Source organism: Nomia melanderi, chromosome 7, assembly GCF_051020985.1.
Source record: "Nomia melanderi isolate GNS246 chromosome 7, iyNomMela1, whole genome shotgun sequence".
Lineage (NCBI taxonomy): Eukaryota > Metazoa > Arthropoda > Insecta > Hymenoptera > Halictidae > Nomia > Nomia melanderi.
Genome location: NC_135005.1, coordinates 7,107,741 through 7,135,175, shown reverse-complemented (window position 1 = coordinate 7,135,175; position 27,435 = coordinate 7,107,741). Strand labels below are relative to the sequence as shown.

Genomic DNA, 27,435 nt, shown 5'->3' with positions numbered 1-27,435 from the left:
TAAAAAATATTTTCATACACGTTAACTCTGCTACGTTTTTCGAGTCTTTTTTGAGCCAATCAGGTTTTATGATTTTCAATTTTTCAGCATCATTTCGTTTATTTATTTTGTATCAATTTCATTGAATCAAGTTCACATTTTATCAAGAACACTTTCAAATTTGAAAATAGTACAAGACAATTATTATCAGACCATGTATTCCTACTTCTTCAATAATATTTTAAACTTTTAGATAAATTGAGCACTGTAGCACGGTTCTACAAATTTCATTCACAATAAAATACTGTACACGTGATTTTTAATGCACTGTCTTCAAGAAAAATACAATTTTTCGATCTGTACACATGGATAAACGTGTGTGCGCGTGAATACTCGCCACACCTCCATGAGGTAGGTTCCGTTTTGCGGTTTTAACTCGCACGGTACCGCCCACGGTCACTTTCTGTTGCCCATGAATACTTGCTTTTTAGTCATGTGTAAGAATCTCGGCGTCTATACAGGATGTCCCACGAAATTGTAACCGATTGTATCTTCCAAACGGTTCTGGCGATGAAAATAAATCAGTAAAATTCAATTTGACGATATTTTACTTCGAATGCTAGTTCCATTCTACAACGATACGATGTTCTGAACGAAAATATCATTTTTATCGAATGTTAAGTACGATTAAAAGAAATAATTAATAAATAGAATGATAGAATAAAATAAATTAAACGATTTTATTGAATTTTTGAGTATAAAAGTATACGCAATCGCCACGGTGGCTAGTAGTTGAATTAATATGGCTTAAGTTAATTTAATGCGCGTTTCGTTTCATGTTTAAATGGACGCGTTTTAGTAACACAGTTAAACTATGATATTAATGTAACAAATGTTTTATGGATACGTGTGTGCCTTGATGCGTAGCGTTGATGGTTGGTTAAGTCGTTTACTGTGGTTAAATATTAATAACGGTGGAAATATGAAGGTGGAATTAGAGGAAACTCTTTGCTCGGAAGGTTGCATGCACTTTCCTGGGATTCCCGGACGGCGAATCGTTTAATAATAAATTTAAATTAATTTATCGTTATTGGATAGGTTAAATGTTGAAGGTTATTTAAAGAAAAGTCAGAAATTCCTTTATTTAAATTTTAAAATTGAAAAAGTTCTCAAAACACAATTATAATAAAAAGAAAATAAAAACTTCTTTATTTAAATGGTAAAATTATTATAAATAAATTTTAAAATTGAACAAATTTTCAAAACAACCATACTGTATAGTAGATTTAATTTATTTTAAAAAGTGTACTACTATACATGTACTATAAATGTAGTAAACTTGGTATAATATGAAAAATATTCTGTGTCATATTTATTAGTCAACAGTTATGAATATCTGGAAAGACATACTCGGCACGTTCCAAGTGATTCATTCTTCTTTTCATACGTGATTATTAAGTGCTAAGTCAACGTTTTTCGTACGAAATTGTTAATCAAAATAGAAACTTATATGAAGTGTGATTTTATTTGAAGAATGAAATAGGAGACTTTCACAATTCATTGTTTGCAACAATATAAGTATTATAGAATATTTTTTTCATTTATGTTACACATTTTCTAGTACTTTCTGATTAAATTTTAACTAAAATAATAAAATTAATTAAATTCTGAGTGAAAATTTATTTAGTATCAAAATTAATCAAGACCAGAGTGTTCACTAATATCTGCTTGAAACGTCAATAAATAAATAATAAATGTCAAAATAAAAATCAATTAACATCGATAAAAAAACTTGCTTATTATTGAATGAACCTTTCATCGATCTTAGAAGTTTTATTTATCTTTGACGCAATGTTTTGGAAACAATGGAGGACTGTAATTTTCATTCATGGAAGATTCTATTAGGACAATCTGATGTATAACATTATCTGTTTTCCTATGTTTTTTCACAAAGATAAAGTATACTGAAAGGAAGGAAGTAATTTGGCGTATCGCAGTGTTGCAATCTGTCAGGATGATTATAATTTTCCGCGACGTTAGTGCGTATCCATTTTCCAAGAACAGTTATGTGAAGACTTCTCTTTCTTCCGTTTCCACTTAACGCTTAGACAACTACCTAAAAGGAACTATAACATTTTTCATTAACTTTAATTGAACTCATTCAACAGATTTTATTAACCTTTAACCAATTGGCTGTTTCTGACGAGTATCCGTCACGATGAAATGACAAGGTTTCGTGTTATGACGATAGAAATTAGTATTATCTAACAGTGAAAGTATTCATTTCATGGAATTTTGTACTTTCCCCATAAATACATAAAAATCCATAGTTTGTTTATAACCTTTCTCCATACTTATTCTTAAATTTAAACTTAAGGGGCCTTTTGATTAAATAATTTTGCCCTTAGTTTTACTTTTAGCAAGAGAGGTATCGAATTGCAAATATTTCCAGTTCAAGACTTACTAAATAACGAAAGAAAAATTAAACAAAATAAATAGCAGTACTTTGCTAAGGGAAAAGTCGAATATTTCCCCGTTTGGCTGGCTAAGTTAATAGCATCCACACAATTCGTAAATTAATCTATTCTATAAAATTATTGCTACTACGTTGGTTAAAGCAGCTCGTTTAGACCTCGATTCTTTTTTTTCTCTCTCATCGTAATTGTCACGAGCAATTAAAGTGGCACAGAACTCGAAACCTTGAGGTATCGTGCGTCACATAAATGTTTTTAACCTCGAATTGCGTTCTCCAGCGGATAATTCGACACTTTATATGATACAAAGAAAATAAAACTTAATTAGGACACGGGAGATTCATGGAAAATAACGAAAGTAAATACGCATCATTATAAAATAATTTATAGATGTTTACGCATTTGCAGATTCTCACTTTTACATTTCGTACAAAATTGTTTGAATCCATTAGAGATGTTTTTAAACTTCAAGCAAAATTCCTGTTATTAATTTATACTTGTTCTACTTATTATATAGATTATTAATATTATATTATTTTAGTAGCATCAATAAAAATAATTTTTACTATTATTAAAACATTTCAAAGATGAAATAAAAATAATTTTCATTTTAACAAAGAATTAGAAGTTCTTAAAATTGATTTTATTAATTGGAAATATTATTTCGTCGAAACTAAATTACAAATAAATTAATCAATATTGAACGAATAATTGGTTTAATATAAATATTCTAAAAAAACATATCTATTTTTTACCAAATATTTTATATATTAATAAGCTACTGATGTGTTTAGTTTGTGTGTTTCTTAGAATATTTGGAAACATCTTCAACAACGTGAATATGTTTGACAATAAGTATATATAGATATACGCGTAACAAAAAGCATAAAGTAAACACAGATAATGATTGCATAAATAAATATTACACTGTCATACAAATAATATTTAATAAACCCGGATTTATTCCCCGCGTTGTTTGTGAACATAAATTATGGGATCAAATTGTCCACTTTTTTAATGACATCGTTATTGTTGGCACTCTCGAATACGCTTCGTCCGACAGCGTGTCTAGTGCTGGATTGTGTATGACAGTCACGCGTGGAAGTAATTTCCTTCATTTGCGTGCACACGCAACATTAATGAAAATCACAATATGAAACAATTCGGTGGAATGTAAATGTAGAGTACATTAATAGGCGCTGCTGGCAAAAAGTTTCTAACCAGTGAAAAACGTTGACCAATTTGCTAGAGAAGAAGATTCACCAACTAATTTACACAGGTTTTAATGATTAGAATTCAAATTTGAAACATAGTATGATGTAATAAAATTATTAAAATATAGAAATGTGAATATACACTTTTTACATATAAAAAAATAACTGATATTACATTTTATGTACAATATAAACATAAAATAGAAATATAATGTTTCTTAGTGATTTTCACGTACAGAAAGTATTAAAAAATTTTTCCTTGAAAATTTTAATTGTTCATATCCTTTTTCCTTGCTTTTTTATACTATCTATTTTTTTTGTCGATGATATAGTTCCTTAATTATTGAGAAACATTATCTTGAACATTTTTTACATGTTTTTACTGTTTTGTATTCACAATACCTTGTAATGTCAACTTGATATTTTTATTGCTCATTGTATGCATTGTCTACAGTTAATGTAATATTTTAACAAAATGTCTACAGTTAAACTAGTATGAAAACTGATTTCTTTATGAAAATAAAACTTCTCGCTAAAAGCTGTAATTAATTATACGTATAACAGACATGATAAACGAGCAACATCGAAACTTAGGCCTTCTCAGTTAGCCCCTGAAGTAGACGAATCTCGAAATAAATATTTTGGCATTAGTTCTCATAGGTTCGCGTAATTTCCACATTTAACTACTCATTCAGTGAATCGCCGATCGCATGGAACACTAGTAGCATTTTACTCGATTGTGTAATTATGGGTTTCATTGAATCGACGATTAATATGTTACACGAAAAACAAGGTTTGTCACGTTTTAAAAATCTAATTTAATTTAATTTTTTTAATTTAAATTCACTTCTCCCTTATTTTAATTATGGATAATTTAAAGTTTAAATTTTAAATTAATTTAAACTTTAGACTTCAGTGGAAATGAGACAAAGATCGATAAAATTTAAAATTCAATAATGTAATATGGGGAACTTGAACATTTTTTGCGTTTTTAATTATAGCATTACTAGTAAATATTAAGAGTGTCGTCAACAAGTTTATTTACAATTGCATTTTAAAAAATTTTTGTAGAGTATTAATGTGTAAAGATTGCAATTATAATCATGGTCACATTTCCACACAACTATATTTTTACAATTTTCCCATTATTCACCGGATGATTGATGTTAGTTTCTAATTGCGTAGAGTGCGCATAATCATGCTACGAGAGTATATTTCAGTCCCAATGATTTTCTTGATTCGCCTATTTTTAATAGTGTCCCTGGATAGGATTTATACTTCAAAACGTTCGAAAAACACGTATTTAATCAAAGAACATTTTTTGTGAATTCATGTGCAACAGATTCTTATTTCAAAACATCATTAATTGTTAATTTTTGATCTTTAAATTATAAATCACCAGGAATCTTAATTTTCATGAAAATGGCTTAAAAATACAAATAAAATTGCAGGTTACACTGAACGACTGCATTATATTTTCTCCATATTATCTAATTTATAATTACAATAATTTAAATCCTTTTTTCACAGTCAATAAGTATCAAGGTATCCAAATTTGTTTTTCGAAAAATGATGTTTCTTCAAAGCAGATTACATAAAATCAAATTTTCCCGAAATAATTTAAGGAAACAAAATTTAAGTGAAAATTAATTTCTTGTCTTAACAATTCTAATAAATCGAAAACACAATAATAATTCAACGACATTTTATAAATCGAAAATAAACATTCTTAAATTCTCATGTTCATCCCTTTTCATTATTGTTGCAACAAATGAAGGAGACATACAGACACACATTTCGCTCAAATACATTTTGCTACCTTGTTGAAACGTGTTCTAAGTCTAGCGCAAGGGACATCGGAAAAACTGGAAACATTTATAAGTAGACGAGTCGCATATTTCAAATGGAATCTGTCTACTTTATTTTCGGTTGTGCGCTTCTATTTTCGTTCATTCCACTCCGTACGAAGAATGATCGTGCTCGCGAACGGTTTAACTGTAACTATGGATTAGTTCGCGACTACGGACACGTGTTTATTCGAAGCATAAAATTGGGCGGACAGACATGGCCGAGCATTTTCAAACTCGGTCGGCCGGTTCATTCGCCGGTGATTTTAAATTAGCTCGCCTGATGGGACAGGGGAATGCTTGGAAAACTCGTTGTCAGCTACGCGCCCGTCTTTGTGCCGCCGAATTGTCATGTTGAATGTCTCTTCGATATCTAGGATGAATCATATCTAAAAAGAAGAAAAACAGACGGGAGAGACGTTCAATTTTTACTGTTTCAGTCAATTTTTATTTCATTTGAATCTTTATAAATTCATAGAATGTGAATAGAATTTTGCGAGACATTAATATTGTGATTCGGAGAAGTTAACTTTAATTAATTGAATTATTTTAATGTAAAAAGGAGAATATTTTGGAAAATATAGATGGCTCGTGTACCTTTTTGGTTGCTCATTCATAAAAATGAAATTTTTCAAACTATATAAACACGTGTATTTATTGGGAACGATAAATTATAAACAAATAGTAAGAGGGAAAGTGAAAGTAGTTTTTATTTGTTACCTTTTTTACAAAACAACATTGTTTCCGAAACAACACTGTTTTCTGTCTTTTTACTGAAAATCGTTGCAGTATTATTCCTCGTGTAGCAAACTATACATGATCGATGGAATTATTACAGGTATTTAGAAACAATGATGCACCTGTTCAAAGGTAACGTCGGCTCGGGTATATTTGCGTTGGGGGATGCCTTCAAGCATGCTGGACTACTACTGGCTCCACCACTTACGATCATCCTAGGGGTCATTTGTGTTCATGCGCAACATATTCTTGTAAGTAAGAGCGACAAACCATGAAAATAATATAATACAATAATAATATAGTATACTATAATATAGTGATACAATAATATAATATAATATAATATAATATAATATAATATAATATGTATATTTTTTTGTTGAAAATTTTTTACAGAGAGTCACAGAAAATATTACACAAAACACCTAAAAATACAATGTACAAACAAATATAAAGTATATAATATTGGATATTTGAATCTAAAATCAACTACATTATCAGCAATAGAACCCAAGTTCAAACAATATTACAAAACATTTGTTTAATAAAAATTTGACTATTAAGTTTTGTAATTTATTTAGTAAAATATGACGTATTTTGATACAGTTTTAATATTCAACTTTTTCCTCTTTCTTATTTTATTATAGTAATATTTCATTGTGTTCAACGCGCACCATAAATTTGAAAGTTTTGTTAATTGATCACAGGTAAAGTGCAACGAGGAGGTGAAGCGGCGAGTGAACGATCCAATTGCTGCGTCCGGATTCGCCGGTACCGTGGAAATGTGCTTCGCCACCGGACCTCTCTCACTCCGAAAATACTCCGTGCTTATGAGGTTTGTACGTGTGTCAGAGAAAGATGAAATAGGAATCTCATCGGCTGTTTGTTTAGCATTGTAGCGAAACCCTTTTGATGTCCCGGCTCGAAGCACGCGGTAATACCAAACTGAGCGTTAACCGAAGAGTTGTTAAACCAAATTATTTAATCGCTCTTTAAAAGTATCTTAGAAAAGCTTCTGAATTTTTTTTCATTCCCATATAAAACGCGACCAATTTGAGCTCGACATTTGAGATTTCTCAACGACATTTCAATTTTCCTGAAAAATGCAGACTCCGTATTATGACGGTTTTATTTTATAGTTTATAAACAATGCTTTATTCACACTCTCGTCCCTTTGTTCCAGAAAAGTGATTAATGTGTTTTTATGTGTCACGCAACTCGGATTTTGCTGCGTTTATTTCGTTTTCATTAGTACGAATATGAAGCAGGTGAGTGCCAACAATTATCAACGTTATCGATATCAATAATCATTAATATAATCAACAATTTTATTAATTATTACTATCTACTATTAATCATTACGATGCACTACTTAATAATTTATATTACCGAAGAAAATGAATAAAACAATTGAACTAAAGCATTTAGCATTGTTGTCAAAGGATAATGATACAACAATAGAAATAAAACAATCAATACTGTTATCAAAAAATAATAATTATTACTTTAGACAAAATTAATTAATATTATTAATAATGTAATAACGTTTCTAATCACTACCTGCGTACAGTATTCTCGCGATTGATACCCGGTAGGATCTGCAGGATTAGTACCCCGTAGTCATCCCCACCACTGAGGGGCGAGTCTTGTTAGCACACCGCGAAGCTCGACGGTCGAGCAGTTGTAATATGATACGTTGTTCAGCGGTGGTAGATATCGGTGAGACAATGTTAATGCAATGATAAAATTTTCTTATAAGGATTTTATTGTAAATGAAACTTTTATTGCCGTATTTGTGAGATTCCTCTGATTAAAAGAAGACCAAACATGACATACTTTAAATCACAATTTACTAGAATAAAGTAAATTATTCTAATTTAATAAATAGGGAAATATGTTCCCAAATATATCGTGTTCCGATAAGAAAAAATTCTCGATTTAATTCATAAAAGTTTCTGTCAATAAAAGTGAAAAACAATAAAGTTCTACATTGCATTTGTGTCTCCTCATTCATCGGTTTGTTCTGATCGTTCCGAAGTTCCTTTTCTATAGAGAACAAACAAAGAAGCTCGACTCGGATCTTATCTCGACTTGGAATGAACACCACTGCACGATTACGGATGCCCGATTGCAGTCCCGATTTTCGGGTATTAATAGCGAGAATACTGTACTTTATCCTTCGACTAAAGTGACCCTGCATTCGAGGTTCAATCGATTTCATTGTCGACAGGTGTTAGACGTGTACGGAATCGAGATGGACGTTCATCAACACATGGCTGTGGTCCTGATCCCCATAATGCTGAGCACGTGGATCAGGAATCTGAAGTACCTAGTGCCCATCTCGTCGCTGGCGAATTTCCTAGTGATCGCAGGATACATCGCCACCATGTATATAATGTGCCGCGATCTGCCGCCCATTCGCGAGAGGGCATACGTGGCCAAGTGGCACGATCTGCCTCTGTTCTTTGGCACTGTGATATACTCTTTTGAGGGTATTACGCTGGTAAGCGTCCACACACGCTACTTCGCATTTATGTAACACTTAATTTTGGCCACCGGTAGTTTCGTCACTCTATTCTCTAATAAGAGAATGTGTTTCACCTTTCCGACGTTTAACACGTTGACCCCGGCGCTGTAATTTTTGTTGTTGCTGGTAGTTAGGTAGTAACATAGATAGTAATATATTCAACAATTACTTTTTGTTTTTATATTCCCAATGCATTCTGCAATTTGTCCAGAGGGCATATTCGGTAAATTGTCTTACAAGGGAAGTTATCGAACCCGGAAATTCAAACGATTATGAAACTTTGTGTGTAACTAGAGCAAGTCAAGCTTAATACATTGCAATATTTTTCGCGCTGAATTTCACTTTGAAGGGGTGAAACCATCCCTTGACAAAAATGCAAATTTTTCATTCCCGTGGATTATCCTAAGAACGGTAAAAACATTCTTTTTTACTAATTATGTAGTTATTTATACTACTGAACAATTTTATTTGAGATCAGTTACAATCAGTTCGTAGAAGTTGTAATTATTTCATTGTAATTTGAAAGCAGGTTCTTCGGTGACCGCCGTGGCAGTTAACGTGTTAATTATTATTATTTCGTTGGATGGTTTGATTGCTTTCGAAACGAATTGATAGTTCAGTGATTGATCTTCACTGTTATCTTGTTTTTAATCTTTATATTTCTTTTATATCCAATTTTCTTAAAAAGGATTTGGAAGTTGTATATATAATATAATATATAATAATAATAATAATCGAATATATGGTTTTATTAATTTTGTTTAATCATTATCGATAGTGAATTCGATTGAATGCAGGAAATTTGATACTTCTGTATTCTGTTTTACCAACAGGGCTTTAAGTAAACAGTAAAACTTGCAGTACCATATAAATGAAGATGAAAATATTACTTTTCTTCCTACTGAACTTAAAATTTGAAGATTGAAATTATTATTATTATTTTATTATATGATTTGATTGCTTTTGAAACAAATTAATAGTTCGTTAATTGATCATTACTTCGATCTTTCTTTTAAACTTTATATCTCTTTCATATTGAATTTTCGTGAAAAAGTAATTTGAAACTTCAAAAATGATCGATTACGTTTGATTTCAGGTTTTACCTCTTAAGAATGAAATGAAGAAACCGAGTAATTTCAATAAGCCGTTGGGAGTCTTAAATGTCGGTATGGTTATTGTGGGCGCCATGTTCGTCGCGATGGGTTTCGTATCTTATTTAAAATACGGCGACGATGTGGCCGGATCTGTCACGTTAAATCTCGAATCGAAAGAAGTGTGAGTATAAACTTATTTTTTTTCGATTTCCCTTTCAATATGTATACTTTTATTTTACACGGCCGATAAATTGTTTCGTACCAATATTTTATTAAAACATGTTAATCATTTGCTAAATACACACGTTTCAATTACCCTTAAATTGTTTCTTTTAAATTAAAAGAAGAATATTATTAAATTTGTTCTTCAATTACAGTTTTACTAAACTTAAAAGTTTTTACTAAAATTGGTCACAGCCATTAATTTACTGATTTTCTCAAGACATTGAAAAAAAGAGAATGCAAAATTTGGCAAGTGATTAGCAGAGAACACGTTCTCCGTAGCTTAAGTCGTTAAATCATAATTTATTGATGTTAAAACGAAATCGCTTTGCCGACTCTACAATAGATTATTATGCGTCCAGGTGATAAATCTGCGTAATGAATAATCAAAATTCTATGAAACAAAACAAACGATAGTGAAAAATAGCAAGACGCAAACGTAGTTAAGAGAAAACTCTTTGTAACATAATTTTCTGTTGCATACGAAGGGTGGATGGAAAAATCGTCGTCGTGCATTCAAGGTTTCTATTTCATATAGTATTTTGTTTCGAAGTGCTGTAATGATTCAGATGCTTGCTCGAATTAGACAAGAGTTTTGGTGAATTTCTCTGTTCCCTTTCCTTATGATATAACGAACTCATTAACGGTGTGTTTTTCTCTTTTGTTTTGACGCCTAATCGTGGCATGTTGCTGTTTGAAAATTAACGTTGTTCTTAGTTTCGTTCGCGGCGTCGAGTAATCCGCACGCGTGTTTGACCGTGCGTGATAAACTCGCGAAGCGAAAATCACATATTTGATCACTCGCGATAAACATTGTTTTGTTTCTTTTGCAGTTTACCTCAGTGCATAAAAGTTGCCATCTCGTTAAGTATATTGTTCACGTATGCACTGCAATTTTACGTTCCTGTCGCGATCATGTGGCCAGCAATCGCGAAACAATTTGGCCCGTTCAGGTGGCCGGTCCTAGCTGAGACTGTTTTTCGTTCTGTGTTATGTTTGCTCACGTGTGAGTATGGAACTTTTATTTATATTCTACTTTTGTATACTCTCAAATTTTTATTAATATTCGTTTAAATTATATTAAATAGTATAAAACTAAGTAAGCTTTCTTATGTAAAGCCTTGTTTCAAACTTAATATATTTTAATTTAATGTTTGCAAAACAAATCCTATTTGGTTTGCAAAAATAATTAATGGAAAAGTAAATTCAAATTTTTACTAGTATTCATTTGAATTAAATTGAAAAATATAAAATTAAGTAAGTTTTCTTATTTAGTTGCTCGAATGTTAATTTAATTCAAATGAATAGTAACAAAAATTGAAGAAAATTTACTTTTGCGTTATTTTTGCAAACTAAATATGATTCTAAGTCAAAACTTTTATTACAAAATGATTATTCTTGTCTTTCTGTAAATAGACACTATATTTGAAAAGTCCAATTAATTCCTATATTTAATAATTATATTTCTACCATGGAAACTCAAAAGAACGGTCATTTGAATACAGACAAAATATAGTAAATTCCCATGAATTTTGTCTGTAAAAATATCTTTCATAAATATTAATGACAATCATTCTATTGCAGTTGTCCTAGCTGAAGCAATACCCGAACTCGGCCTGTTCATATCGCTGGTGGGTGCAGTCAGCAGCACCGCGCTGGCTCTCATCTTTCCACCGATCATCGAAATGGTCGTCTGTGGTCAGAACGCATCCCTTGGGATGTTCACCATGTCAAAAGACATCGTGATAGTGCTGATCGGGCTGTTAGGTTTCGTCACTGGAACGTACGAAAGCATCACCTCGATCATTGCCGCGTTTAGCAAGTAAACTAAGTCCTAGCGTTGTAAAAAGAAAGGGAAAAAAGCGAAAGTGAGCCAAAAAAAAAAAGGAAAGGTATCGTTAACACTTACAGTTGAGAGATGACTTGATGTCTAGCGCAACAGCATAGGGGCAACACGTGTCTTTCTATTTGATAGTTTTATAGTTTTGATCGGTTACACGAACCGTATTGGCCAACAGCAAATTAGCGATCGAAAATTTCAGGGATTAGAATATAACACTAATAGAAAATTCGATGAGAAAAGATGAACATTGATCGATCATCCGAATTCCTCGAGCTAACCATCAAGTGATCTCCTGGCGGTATTTGTGTGTATGCGCGGAACCAACGGAACGTGACATTCACACGGGCATCGTAGACAAACGTCTGTATTGCTCACAAAAATCTGAGCTTCCATCCGCGGAATTCCGCACGATCGTATTATTTATTAGTCGTACACGTTCTAATTCTCTTATCTGTTCAGTTAACGAAGATTTTACTTTATTTTCAACACATTTTTCCTTCTGTTTCTCTATTTTCATTTGAATCTTTGATACACGTGGTGCGTATCTTCGAATGTTTCGATTAGCGGACAATTGTCGCTAACTAAACGTTAATCAATGCGTTTGATATTTAACTTCGATACTTTTTCGTAGAACTTCGATAGAACAGGGTAACGAAATCTCGAAATTACTGAAACTCGAATCGTCGATTCGATGTGTTCGTTTTAGAACGCGAGGAAGGCAACTGATGGTTCTGAACTAATGGTTCATTGGGTTGACCGAAAAGGCTTGCTGCTCTGTTTCTCAATGTTGAATCTATCTTGTAATGCATGAGTGAGTGTTACAGGTAAATTAAGAAGAATAACAAAGGAAAATATAAAACTTACGAGTAGAACGCGCCAAAATTAGTTTAATTTAGTTTCAAAACAAAGTTTAACTTAGCGAAGTGACATTTGTAATGACGAGCCTTTTAAACCAACCCAATACGCATTAACACAACTGATCCCCTTTTGTATTTTTGGCAAGAAAGAAATAGAACAAAGGAGCGATAATAATCATTATTTTGTTTCGTCTCTCGAAATTAGTAACTGCAATCATCGATTAACGCCTATTCAAGTGAATTCGAACGATGTTTAGTTTGTTAGTCCCGAAAGCGACACACTAGCCATAAGATTTATGCCGTAGATACGTAGACTGTTCGATGTAAGGTATAAACAAGATTCTATAGAGAGGAACGCAAACGAAACCGACTGTATAATTACCGTGATACGTAGCTCTAATGAATTTTGAAAGCGAAGCAACAACCGGAAGTAGGGAAGTGGAGAGCGCGAAGATACATACATACAGATGATTCGCCCGGACATTTGTTTCAATCGTTATCTACGATTTTTATTATACTCGACGATCGTGTGATGCAAAAGACAAAAAGGATAGACTCTTTTTCTTTTTTTAACGGACGACGCGGAGACGGATCGTTCAGAAGCCTTTCCCGAGGGCTGGTTTGATTTTTCGAACGTGGATCGCGGAACGACCACGTTTTGCAGCTGTGAGAAAGCAATTACGTCGTTGGTCGGCTCAGGGTGTCGCGTTGCATCTGGAACTACCGGACGTTTAACATGATTAATGTGTAATACTTACAAAATTTGTAATAATAGATTTTTTTCGGTTCCTTTATATACTGATTATAGTATTATAGTGAAACTATTTATTTTTTAAATCATTTCAGACATTTAACGCTTTTAAGATATCAATTGAAAGATAAAAAAGATAACATGTCATTTTGTCGGGTGTGGTAGTTCAGTGTGTTAGCCTATATAATAGCATTGATATTAAGGTTTTCAACTCAAGAGCATAAAAATGAATTTTTCATAAATCCATGTGAAAATAAAGATATTGTATAGTCATTTCAAAAATGATTTCGCCATTATCGATGTTTCATCTTTAATCAGCTTAACATTCTTTTGTATTTAAGTGAATTATTAATAGTGAAGTAAGTTTATAGAGCACAATTTTGAAGAAAATATTGAAACAAAGGATTGAAACACGATTGATTTGTAAGTGCAACAGAAATATAGTATTGCGACAAAAATAGATCACCCTGAGCGACAATTATTTATTGATTAGTATTGATACGGTTCACATACATTGTTATTGTTACATCATTTATTGTAAGGACTTTTTATTATAATCTTGAAAGTGCTTGCGACGCGAGACGTTTTCATGGCGGATGAACCGTTCTTCAACTCTTCGATCCTTGAACAGTGGTTCACTCGACGAATACAGGGTTCATTCGGACCCATTATAATCATGTCGCATTCATTTAATTTAATTGACATCTTAATTTATTCACAGTACTACACCAAGTGAACATATCAACAGTAGTTTAAAAATTGTAAACAAATCAATTCCTTTTCAAATATGAAGAAAATTTTTGTTTAATTTTGTTTCATCCAAGTTAAACCGTTTTTTAATCATAAGAAAAAAATGCAGTTTTTTTGCAACGTTCGTACTGTAATCATTTGAAATTAGCAACAAATGAACTTGTTTCGAAGGAAAAATGCTTTCCGCCGTTTTGCTCTAGAATTATTATAATTTCTAATTGTAATCGATTATGATTATATTAAATAATTGAGAATATACAAGGTTGTTATTACAAATAAGAATAACTCTTGAAAATGTACAGTTGAGGGTCCATAGAGACCTTGCATTCGTCGAGCTGGGGTGATAGTGGTGAATCGTAGCTGTAAGAAGATTGATGTAACATCGTTGTAAATTGTACATTTTATTTATTTCTTTTTCTCGCAGTATAAGTTAGTTATGTAAAAGAAAAGAAAGGAATGTTAGTCATGGAGGCGATGTGAGATTGAACAAGATCGTTCGATTGTACATTTTTTGTCACCGATCAATGAACCTACGTTATAATACTGAAACATATTTTATGCGTATAGATTGTATAATATTATAAATCCAAAAGGAGCGTGGTGAAAAAAGAAAGGAAGAGTATGTGCACACTAGAATTACCGCAGTGGTCGGTATGACTCGTACGTAATTTCTCCTTTCGTAATTATTGAAAATATACAATTAATATTTTCTTTAATAATTACTGAAAATATACGATTAATATTTTCTTTCATAATTACTGAAAACGTACTTACAGCTGTTTATGCGAGAAATTCTTAAATGAATTGACGCAATAAAATGCAAATCAAAATAGATATCAATCGAAATTTCACTCAAGTTTTTCCACAAAAATTGAAATCAGTCAATTCGATTGCTCGGTAGTTCTAGGATCGAGAAATGAGGAAACAAGGAAAACTCGATAGCTGAATAGAGTACAAAATTTCGACAGTTGCTCTCAAAATTTTGTACACGAGAAAAAGTTACCAGGCGCGCTTCCATTTTAATTTATTCATTGTATAGCTATTGTATCGTCTACTCGTGTCCGTGATACGAGAGACCAATGAAAACGAACCTGCGGTTTTTGTCAAATATACATAGATATATATATACATAAGTAGAGCGAAGAGAAAAATTATGCAAGAAACTTGTGGAAATCAAAAAAAAAAATATACAGAATACTCTTGTGAAAATAACATTTTGTCAGTGACAAGATCGATTTAAGGTTCTTCTTCTCTTCTTTTTTTTTAATTATTTCTATACGGAGAAACGTATTTATTTATTCGTGGAATCGTCCTTTTCTGTTAATTGTGCTGCTTTCGAATCGACGATGGACTTCTAGGACTATCCGTGAGTGTATTGTACCGATATAGTATTAATTAATTAAGCGTCTCGTCGATGTTAGAAAAGGCGATACACAAGTTTATTGTGCTGCTTTGGAGTACAAATTCTCTCAGGGATACTTTATACGTGTAACAGGTTAGATATTCAAACACGCTTTCTTCTTCTTCTTATTTTCTTTTTAGGTATTAGCCGTGTAGCGTGATGCTTTTCAATTTCTTCGTGGTCGATGGGTGATAATAAATATGAAGTTATGAAACGTATTATCTGTTTATGTATCCAATTCCGTTCAGTGGTGATTTGATCGGTTAACAATTTGCAAATAAACTGTTTCAAACATTGACTTTCCTTTTTTGATGTCAATTACACTGGAGAAGGGGATTTCGAACGTGGGAAACATTGGTTTGGATGTTTTAAACATATGCGAGAATACTGTGAAACTGTTAAAAGTTTTCTTTTTGAAAATTGTTTTCGAAAAATTATTACGATTACTTTGACAAATTGAAAATGTAAATACGTACCGACAATTATTGTGTAAAGTAGTCATTTTTAAAGTTATTGCACATTTCATAGTTGGACATTCGAAAATTTGGAAATTTGAAAATTATATTGACATTATAAATGACTAAATGTATAAACTGGCTAACTGTTAATAAGTTTAATAATGATTTTAAATATATATCGAAGCTTGTTAAAAGTTTCCGAATACATATAAATTTAAAACAATATTGAAGCCATCATATGCACTCTGAAATTATCAATCATTCGTAAATATTCTGATTAATGTATCTTCAATTTTGACATAGAACTGATTTAATTTTCAGTCACAAATTTTCACATTTTTATACAGTAACACTTTACAAAGAATTAAGAATACTATTTTTCATTCAGCAAAAATGGATTGCACAGGGGAAGAGGTATATTTTCAATTTTACATAAAAGAACTTTATGCGAACTATTTAATTATTACGTGCAGCTGAAGAAAGCGAACGTTTTTCAACTTAATATTTTAATTCCACTAATAAAAATGCTGGACATTTATAAAAAGACCAGCCACGAAATTAGTCCAGATGAATTTTGCATTATTTTGTTCACCGGAGAAGAACCGACTAAAAAGTGTCAAATTAAATATAATATGGTTAAGAAATATTGCAGTCATCCAGATGAATTTAAGGTTAAAGATGCCATTTTGAAACATTATTAAATGAATTATTAATATGCCATTTCATTTTCGATTTACAGAATCTACCAACTTCGATTCAAAATATTATAATCGATTTGTTTATGAATATTATTCGTTACGAAAATTTCTTAGAGGGTGTGAGCAAAAATTTTTTGGAAAAACGACATCGTTACCATTGTGACAAATTACATGAAGTTATGGGTTTGTGATTAAACGTATTTCTATGGTGTATCATAAGAAAATTATCGTCTAAGCTGCAATTAATCCTTGCTATTTAAAGAGGAAAGTGAAAATTAAAGAAAATTGTTTTTTGAAAATTATAGAAGAGAGTTAAAATTCAGGGAAAATTTATTCTATATCTTGATTATTGACAAATAAGAAATTACAACAAAATAGAGAAAATTCAAATTAAATATTCTATACTATTGACAATAATTCAAAGCGATTTGTATTTCCAAAAATCAGAAATGATATGTTTTAATCGTAAATTAATCTTAATTAATTACTAAATTAATTAATATAACAAACATCAAAAATATAACACAAAGTATAACTTCCGTTTTTACAGTGCTCATATACATCCTCGCGTACAGAATATTTAATTTATTCTTCGAAGAATCCATTGATTGTTTCGATTACTTCAAAATGAAGAAAATGCTGTTCATGGTTTCGTATCTGCTTTACTCGGAAACATCAAATCTTTTCCATAAACTCGGTTGCCTGGAATTTGACGAAGATTTTGTGGAGCGAACGCTGATTTTGCCATTTATGGAAGCGACTTCGTGTTTAGAGGTTTCATTTTACTATAAGAGAAATTAATATTTAAGTTACCATTATTTTGCAATTTAAATTACTATCACTATTGCTATTTAAATTACCATTATTTTGCAATTTAAATTACTATTAGTATTATAATGAAATTATTATTACTATTTCTGTTTCAATTACTATTATTCTTGCTATTTCAATTACTAATTCTATTTAAATCACTATTACTATTACTAATCCTTTCCGGTCGACGTCCTAATATCGCTTGGTTCAAACATTCGATTGTTTCATCAACTAAGCCACTCTTCCTTCAGGTACCTTATCGTAACTGTTAAATAAATAAGTAAATATAAACCATATATATCTTAATTTATTACCGACTGAGCGCTACGACTATTTCGAGTATTTATCTTACGACTAATCGAGTATTTATCTTACTTTCGGAATACTCCGACCGGAAACGGTTAATTTAAAAAATATGCTTACTGTTACAAAAGTATACTATCCAAGAAATAATACAGTCACAAATTTAGCAGTCAGTAATTCTTACAATTAATTGTTTCCAGAAACTTCGTGAAAACATAAAAGAGACGATTGAGAAACGAAAACAGCCAAAGAAAATTACAATTCCCGTCTTCATGAATGTTTTGAATCATCCAAAACGACGCACGGGAGTACCTCCGGCTACACCGGAAGTAAACAACTTTTATTCCTATAATTCGGGAAATAATACACAATCGGAGAAATGTAATTACAGTTTACTTCTATGTTAACGTTACGTGTCAACCTGGTAATGATATCTTGATGGATCGTTTTCGTTACGGTAGTAACTTTAAAAATATTAATTTTTTCTAATAATAATATTCTTATTATTGATTATATTTTTGTAGTATGTATTATATCATTTACTTATTATATTCAGTATTACTTCCTTAGTAATTTATTATCAAACAAATCGAATCCATAAAGCAATACAGGTTTTAATGATTCTTCGAAGAATTTTTAACAAATATAATAAGTTATTACTAATAACTGATTACACTAGTTACACCGATTGCAATTATTGTAAGTTGTGAGGTCCAGTGTCAAGAATGTAAAATGACTTAATTGGCAGTAGAGTTGGTCCTAATAACAGGAAAATCATTTCTTAAGTAGTACTAATGATCACTGATGAGAAAACAGATTATTTATAGTACCGATGCTTAGCCTTCCATTTCTATACGTTCAATGTGATTATCTTGTGATTCAAGTTCATTCTCTTTTCAAAAAATATAATACATTCTTTTTATTTACTATTGTCTCATTATTTTCGATTAATAAAATTTGAGTATTAATATTTTATATTTTAATATATCATATTTTATTATTAATAAAATTTTAACACAGAATTCTAAATATTACATTTAAATAATTAAATATAATCAAATATGAATTTTCGTTTAATAAATAGCTAAGTAAGTAATTAAATTGAATATAATTATACGTGTGATATATAATTGTCAAATGATTTAACTTTACAATTAAGACTTAACATTTATTAATGTAACTTTTCTCGAGACACTAAAACAAGATAGAAATACAGTTAATTTACATTTTAATTTCATGTTAAGATAGTGGAACTAGATATATTTAAATTAATAAAAATTTAAGGTTTCTTTGTTTGAAGATTCTTCGTGTACTGGATAGGATTTGGTGGTGGAGAGATTCGCGCGAAAAGTTCCTATAACGAATTACGTGAAACCGTCGACGCAAATGAAATTGGAATCGCTGCGGGCTGTAAATAAAGCACATGCAATTCAATTGCTTCATGCCGCGAACGAGAATGCACCTAGTTGTTTGCAACGCGAAAAACATTCCATGAAAACGAAGATGAAGGAAAAATCGAAAGAGGTGTTCCTAAGCAAACGAGTTCCCGCGTTCAAGGTGTCTATAAACTAATTTCTATTGAATTTCTCTAAATATCGAATTATATCTAATAATAATAACTTTTACTTCAGTTAATTCAAATGAGAATTTCAATTTTGTTTAAAATTGGCATTTACATAAAGAAATTAATGTATTTATCATTTCCCACTGAAAACATACCTTCATGATTTCAACAATTATGAAACAACAAATTAAGAATTCATTTTTTTAAACACAATTACATTTTTAATATTATAAACAAAAATTGGATGAAAAATAATTTTGTATATTATTTAATAGCCGGTTGAAGTTAAACAGACTGCAGCTTCCATATTAAGAGAGTGTGCACGCGTGATATCCGACGAAGAAAAGGAGATCAAAAAGTAACTGAATTTAATACTCATTATCAATTTCTTAAGTAGATACCTTTCTTTTGCAAAGAATTCATTAAAATTTGATACTTACAATATTACTATTTATTATTCATAATACTATTATTTGTGAATAGAAACTTCTCTTATTGTTATTGTGTAATTACTATCAAATTTTAATAATAAATATAAATATTAATAATAAGAATAATTTATTTCACTTAACAAAGTTTATTCCTGGACGATTTATATTATTTTCAATTATACGACTAAAAATTTAAATTTATTTCCATGCAATGATCAACGATCAATCATCTTCGATAAAATTAGATTGAAAGAGTTATCAGAGGGAGGATTTGATCCGTCTTCCATTGCGCGATTCGAACAAGAGGAGCGTCAACGGAAGAGAGTCGAAGAATCATCGAAGATACAAGAGAAACACTTGTTGGCGCTGATTAGTCGCGAGGGTGCGTTTATTGCGAAGCAATCACTGCTGGACGGTATTAAGCAACATGCTGAAAGTGTGCGAAAAGAGGTAGAAATCGCGCATATCACAAAAGAAACTTCCTTTCGTTCAAAGATTGTTTCTTGTAGAAATAAAAAATTTGCCGAGTCAATCTATTAGTCATAATAGACTGTGCATTTACAAGTAATATGGAAGTGCAAAAAATTGTGCAAAATGACCATGACGTAGCATTTTTCATGAGGCGAAGAAATATGAATATTCCAAGTAAAATTCTTTTTATGGTACTTGTTAGGAAAAACAATTTTCTATTTTTAGTGATATTTTTCTAAATATGTTCTTGAACATTTGAATTTTTATAAAGATTCATATAATTTAGTCACAGAGTTTCCTTCCTTTTGTAAATGATTTGTTCATTGTTTCTTCATTAATTTTCGTTTCTTTCGCTTTCCTCCCGTCCATAAACAATTCAATTAGAAATCTTGGTAGATTATATTGACTTCATTCACCTTTTAGAAATTTTTGAAATTCCTAAAACTTCTTTCTACAAAAATCTAAATTATTCATCGAAATTTTAGTATATATAGGAAAGTATATATCAATCTCTTACTATTTAAATATTTATACTATTCGAACACAAAACCTAGTTTAGTTTTTTCATTTGTAACATTGATGTTTGGAGTCACCATTACGGCGGCATTCGATGGCAAAGGGTTAATAATGATATTATATTTTTATTAAATAGGGGAATGTAGGGTAAACGGAACAGTAATGTTTTTCATAGATAAAGAGTTCGTATCGTGTTTATCGCATGACATGGTTCTAATAAGTCCTCAATGTAGTTTGAGATCGACTGCAAAGCAGTGCGTGAGTTATTTTTCGATTAAAAGCATTGGCAAGATATTCAATGAAAAAGTTTTGATGTTACATAAATGGTCGAAGTATTTTTATTCACCTTCCGATGAAAAAATTCAATAAGATAACTACAATACTGAATTCTATGTTCTTTACACTGTATTTTTGATACTTGAGTTATCACTTTATCTCATACCAAACTGTAAATTTTAAATGCTTTTCTAAATTACGACGCGCGGGGCAAAATGGAACACTTTAGTACGGGGGCGACTGGAGTCGCTTGATATGTTCTTCGTTTATATTTTTAATTGGTTACGTGTAATCGTACTAATGTATAGCAAATTAGAATTGAAGATCAGATAGAAACTGACCGATTAGTTTTCATGCATTTATTATTCCAGATACTTTCTATTACGATTAAAAAATAAGCGTTCCATTTTTCCCCACTTCCCCTATTTAAACAGCACAATTAACAACGTTGTTAATAATAATGCTATTGATTCAAAGAAACAGGAACTAAATGAGAAGCTGGGGAAATGGAGGGAAAAACATGTGAAGGAAATGGCAGAAATCTTCGAACGGTGCCGTGAAATCCAGCAAGCTTCCCGTGATGCTTTGAACGCCATGGTCGATGAAAAACGGCAAAAAGGTACAACATCTTTCTGTATAATAAATTACTATAAAATGTAAAGATGATTTTTTGTTGCAATTTCGATTGTGCAACCACGATGAAAGTAACAATTTAAAACATTTAATTCATAATTGGAAAAAGTAAATATAACGCGTGCCAATTATAAAATAGTATAATAATCATAACAATACTGTAACATTTATTTTCTTGATATTATAATTAATAGTTGATCATAGAATTAAATATATTACGCAACATTTTGTTTACTTAATCTACTTGCTACCAATCATGAATACACTCTTAATTAATAAAGTGTTTTGAATTCCCACCACGTCTATCTCCATTGCATCTTAAACGCACTTTAATGAAAAGTTAAATGAACTGGCCATACAAATGAAATTACATAATTTGTGCCAGCAAAGAATATATTAAAATATGTACAATATAAATACAATATAAATATGTACAATCCTTATAATCACAATGATTATATTTAAAATAGATAATCCAAAAAGGTGTTCATTAAAATTTTGAAAAATATAAGACAATTTTCTCGAAGTCAACTTTTATAGAGAATTCTGTTTCTGCTTTTCGAAATATCCGCGTTGTCTCGTTTAACTCGTGTCAAATAAAATGCAGACTTTGATATTAATATGGATGAATTATCTTAACTAGCCGCAGAAGTTTCTCAAGAATCACGTCAGTTGAGAGCACAGATGATCAAGCAAAAACAGAAAGAGGTTCAGAGGAAGATCAAGTTGATTCAAGAAATTAAAGCCATTCAGTCGTTGCGATCGTTCGCTTGCAAAGTCTTCGATCCCACAGAATCCAGGGGCTTGGGTCTTCTTTGCGAAATGTCGTACGCAGAGGTTCGATAAGTTTTTATTAATCAATAGGAAGTGAAAAAACCGATTACCATTTTATCTACATCAATCCTAACCGTAACGGAAATCGATCAAATGACTGGTCTTAATATACACGGTAAAGATGATTTATTACAATGAAAGATAATCTTATTCTTTCAGAATAACAAACATATCTCACTATTAACTTTATTGAAAAAAACAATCTTATTCGTTTAGAATAAGAAATATACCTTAATATTAACTTTATTAAAAAAAACATTCTTATTTTTCCAGAATAAGAAACATCTCTTAAAATTAACTTTATTGAAGAATTGTTTTTTTACGAACGGTTAAAAATTGATAGAAAATGGAGGGCTTTGTTTTTAGTTAAAAGAGAGGCTGTTCTGGATGAAGATGAAGCTCAACGAGGAGATCGAGAATCGCAAAGTTATCGTTCACGAACAACGCGAAAAACAGAAAACTATGATTGAAGACACTCGTAAAGCACTCGAGGATTATAAAGTCAGCAAGTAGGTTATCATCTGCGTTGCGTTACTGTTTGCAGTCTCTGACAATTGCAAAGATACGATAGTAGCCTCTGAAATCGCACTACTGTATATATTCAAAAACTTTTATCTAAAGTGAGTATGATTTATAGATTTAAAATTGTTATTTTATTTTTACCTATGTATTTTTCCCAACCAAAATCAAATCTAACGTAAATCATTTAACAAGTTGATTAACACGAAAATGTTTAGCATTTCATATTTATTTATTTGTTTACGATAAATATAAATAATATTAGAAATAATTATTGATGATCTAGACTATTATTTGGTTAGTTATGTTCTTAAATATCTCCAAATACAATAGGACATTATAAGTTAGTTAAAAATCAATAATTACAAAACATCAATCTTCTTATTAAAGCCGTTTGCAATTAATTCAGAAGGTTCAGTAACCACCGTGAAAGTCAATGTGGTAATGTTTAATAATACAAATAAGCATTATGAAAAATATTGATATTTCGAAAAAACATTTTTTACATGAATAGAAAAATTATGTAACAATATTTAAAAATCCAACTGTTCACCGAGATTCGATCCCCATTTTTTGCTTCATTTCAGTTTTACTTTCAGATAATTTTGTTTACGAATAGCATGAAAGTAGCACCATTACAGCAACGATTACTTGAATCATTGTCGTTGTTATGTATGGAGAACTAAGGCTTTTATACGACAGGATTTTGTAGGCGTAAAATAAAATAGTGAAAATTTGTTTTTGACGAAATACAGACGACCATCGTTCGACTTTCCCTTTACTAAGATTATCTTACACTTTATTTCCTAATTTCTGATATTTTCGATCACTACATAATTTACTGTTCGTCAATACGGTTACTCGTAACCAATCAAAGCTATAGAGCTGTGAACTAGAAAAACTGTCAAATCAAGTCATCTCTTCCGCAAAAACAAAGAATCATTAGGCTTACTTGAATCTCAACGATTTTCATTACAAAAATTTAATTGTTTACGACTCCAAGAGTTGTCAGCATGATTTGAGATTGCAGCTGAAAAACACAATTGCAAAGATAATTGTTGAATTAATGATACAGCAATGTCGCACGTTGAATTGCATTATGTAACAGAATGTATGCGAAACGTAGTTGATATTAGCGAATTGGAATAAGCTTGACTCGTTGCAACATGCATGTTTGCATAACTGTAGTCATATGGTATTTTTCTCTGATTGTTCAAAGTCAAGTTCAAGAAGATACTTAAGGGCAAAGAAAATCCGAGTTTTGAGGTATATACCCAGAAAGATATTTCCTCTGATTGCTCGAAGTCAAGTTCAAGAAGATATTTAACACTAGAACAACCAGATGGATCAGAATGACTTATTTCTGATTTCCTCTTTTACAATTACTGAAAAGATATAGATACTTCTACGAAAAATTATTAACGGAACTAATTCAGTAATAGTAAAACTGAAATGCAACTCAAATTAAATCTCAATAAACGCACGCTTATGGCTTTTATAAAGAAATTTGTAGAAGTCAGTTTAAGTGATCGGTAGTTCTAGTGTTAAGGACAAAGAAAAGTCCGAGTTTTGAAGTATATTCCCAGAGAGCTTCACCAGGTGGCCCCTATGGACGAGGGATTGAGACTAGGTCCAATCAACCTAGACCAAAGCCTTACCAGATTAGCTCCTGGAATGATGAGTCCTGTAGATGTAGACCAGAGCTGGCCAACCTTTGCATACCATACGCCAATTTTGTTCACAGACAAGTTCAGATATGCTATACAACTTAAGCACCTCTTCGACTTTCTTACGTTCACGGTTGTGGTAGGGAAATAGAGATAGAAGCAGGAGCTGCTTCGCTTAGAGCAGGAAAAGGAATAACTCAATCTCGCAATTAAATTAATTGATTTACGTGAGCTCAAAAGGCACACGTTTATTGAAGCACTTAAAATGAATGAATAGTGCACAAGGATGCAATGTGCCACTTGTAATCATCCAATGCGCCACGTTTGGCGCATGCGCCACTGTTTGGCCACCTCTGAGGTAGACTGTTGATAGTGCCGAGCCCACTTTCCAGAGCTCTCATATCTGTCTTGGCTAGTCAAAGAGCAGGTGGGATGCTGTTCACCTGCTAAGACCCTCGAGAGGTCCCTAGCCTAGCATGTATGCGGTTATCGACATTTAAATTTTTATTGATGGAACAGCAATAATTATTAATATAATAATTAATACAATGATTACATTAATTGTTAAATTTTAAGGATATTCTTCTTTAATTAAATAAATTTTAGGATAATTCTTTGGTAATTTTATTGTTAGTTACTGAGTTACTTCGATTCGAACGATAACAATAATTAATCGGCGATTCGTTTTTTAGGCGACTCACCTCGTCGTCGAAGTCCCAGCGACCACCTGTGTCAATGATTACCTCTCCGGAAGTGATCGCGTTACGAAGACAATTGGAAGAACGTAAAGCCGCCAGGCTGCAAAAGGAAATTGCAACTCGTTCGAAGTGATCGGCTGCACGTGATCTCAATGACTTGCCGCTGAATCTTACATGCAACCGGTTACGAAATAATTGCAGCAACGTGTGAGACCGTTCGTTGAAACCCTCGTTACGCTTTTTCGCTGATAACACTACAATGCAGCTTTCACGTCTTGAGAAACGTCCGTCCAGCTGAAAGTGCAGAGGGGCAAGGAGAGTCGGTCGCACGCTCCACCTCGGTCTGTCCAGGAAAAATAACAGCCGAACCTCCGTCCAGTGCGGTCAAACGCTCCTTTTCTGGACAAAATCCAATAACTTAACACTAAACGTACCGCAACCGGTCAAACGACCGGTTTTCAAATTTTCTTAAAAATTCTGCGTTTTCGTTCGTTCATGTAACTTTATATGAATTTCTATATTATCCCATTAATCAGTTGTTGAATTTTTGCCTTTCATTTTGTTTCTTTCATTAAGAAAAATTTATCGTCTAATTTGTTTACCTTTATTTTTCATGTGACTTTCTGATTAAACTTCAATTTCTTTAAACTTTAATTGAAATGGTAAATTTTGCACTGGGAAACCTGCATCGATAGAAACGTTGATTTTTCTTTTTTGATGAGGATTTTTTATGAAATTTGTATTTCTCAAGTGTTCGTCGATCGCAAATTAATTTAATTTAATTGTCATTTGCAACTTGGTTTGTCTATAGATTCACTGAAATGGTGCGAATTGAATTTTTAAATGTGTTTCTTGGATTTAGTTGTGAAATTAGGTAAATCTTTGTATTCAAAGTGGAAAGGTACTATCCCAGATTTTTATTTTAAGACGTAAATGATGTATTACTATTTTAGGTTGGCTCGTTTTATAGATACAAGGTTTTCCGTGCACGAATAAATCGATGATTATTTAATAGAGAATGTATGATGCAAGAGGGTTACATCATTTATCACGTGTCTATCTATAAAAGTCGTTTTCATTAAACAAAACGGAATATGTTTCAGTAGCTCGGCGATTCAGCAACATAGTATTTCTAAATATTAATTTTCTTAATCATGATGGCTTTTTGCCCAAGTAACTTGAATTCTATTATTGAATGACCGGTTGCGTCATAGAACGAATGAGAAGGAAAATAACATTGCATTTAAGAAGTATGTCATACACATGAAACTTAATTTTAATGTTTGCAATATTTAGTACACTTTTTCAGTATTAAAACTATATGAAAATGATATATCACGTATTAACGTAAATATATACAATCACAAATATAAGCATGTTCTAATTTTGAAAACTTAACTGAGAGAGAGAGAGAGAGAGAGAGAGAGAGAGAGAGAGAGAGAGAGAGAGAGAGAGAGAATTGAAGTGTGTTTATGAATGAAAATTTACTGTAACTTTTTCGAAGTCTTCAGAAGTATAAAAATTCTTTATAGTAAAGACTCTCGTTTTTACTAAGAATAAGAAAAATACTAATTAAATAATTAAATAGCTTTCAGAAAATAGAGGTTCAAGGGTAGACAATCAGAATACATATTCGTATAATTGCATGAAAAGAAATCGACGTAAACATTTACCAAATAAGGTTCCAGGTTTACTAAGATGTACTTAAGTAAACGTAGTGTTAGATATCCATAAAAAATTCTCATTACTCAATTTTCACGTCAGTTCGAACAACATTGCAGAAGATCCCACAAACTTCTCTAAAAACATTTCTAGATCCCTCGAAATTGTTCAGTAATGAAAATTTTAGGTTCACT

General features: G+C 31.4%; 2 protein-coding genes across 6 annotated transcripts in view; both read left to right on the top strand.

Moving 5' to 3' along the window:
* LOC116424393 (proton-coupled amino acid transporter-like protein acs) overlaps window positions 1-15,996 on the top strand; it is a 46,052-nt gene extending 30,056 nt beyond the window's left edge. For 2 of the 5 annotated variants that reach the window (XM_031970734.2, XM_031970735.2), the window contains 8 exons: window positions 6,385-6,503; window positions 6,960-7,087; window positions 7,436-7,520; window positions 8,483-8,755; window positions 9,876-10,054; window positions 10,584-10,616; window positions 10,929-11,101; window positions 11,680-15,996. In XM_031970734.2, coding sequence (XP_031826594.1) covers window positions 6,385-6,503; window positions 6,960-7,087; window positions 7,436-7,520; window positions 8,483-8,755; window positions 9,876-10,054; window positions 10,584-10,616; window positions 10,929-11,101; window positions 11,680-11,921 — 1,232 coding nt within the window. In that variant the 3' untranslated portion in view covers window positions 11,922-15,996. Of the gene's footprint in view, window positions 1-6,352; window positions 6,504-6,959; window positions 7,088-7,435; window positions 7,521-8,482; window positions 8,756-9,875; window positions 10,055-10,583; window positions 10,617-10,928; window positions 11,102-11,679 lie in introns of all 5 variants that reach the window. The other 3 variants (XM_031970731.2, XM_031970733.2, XM_031970732.2) reach the window with 2 other exon arrangements.
* Window positions 14,762-27,435, top strand: LOC116424355 (uncharacterized). The gene is made up of 11 exons (XM_031970652.2): window positions 14,762-14,772; window positions 16,545-16,827; window positions 16,896-17,037; window positions 17,405-17,628; window positions 18,171-18,299; window positions 19,810-19,892; window positions 20,211-20,415; window positions 21,706-21,847; window positions 22,505-22,698; window positions 23,062-23,204; window positions 25,574-27,435. Exons 1-11 carry the CDS (start codon window positions 14,762-14,764, stop codon window positions 25,710-25,712), a joined length of 1,695 nt encoding a protein of 564 aa, XP_031826512.2. The 3' UTR covers window positions 25,713-27,435.

Excerpts from the sequence above, each read along its gene's own strand:
- LOC116424355 (XM_031970652.2), top strand. Across the intron at positions 19,893-20,210 it reads GAAGAAAAGGAGATCAAAAA|ATTGAAAGAGTTATCAGAGG; the intron begins GTAACTGAATTT and ends CGATAAAATTAG. Across the intron at positions 22,699-23,061 it reads GCGAAATGTCGTACGCAGAG|TTAAAAGAGAGGCTGTTCTG; the intron begins GTTCGATAAGTT and ends CTTTGTTTTTAG.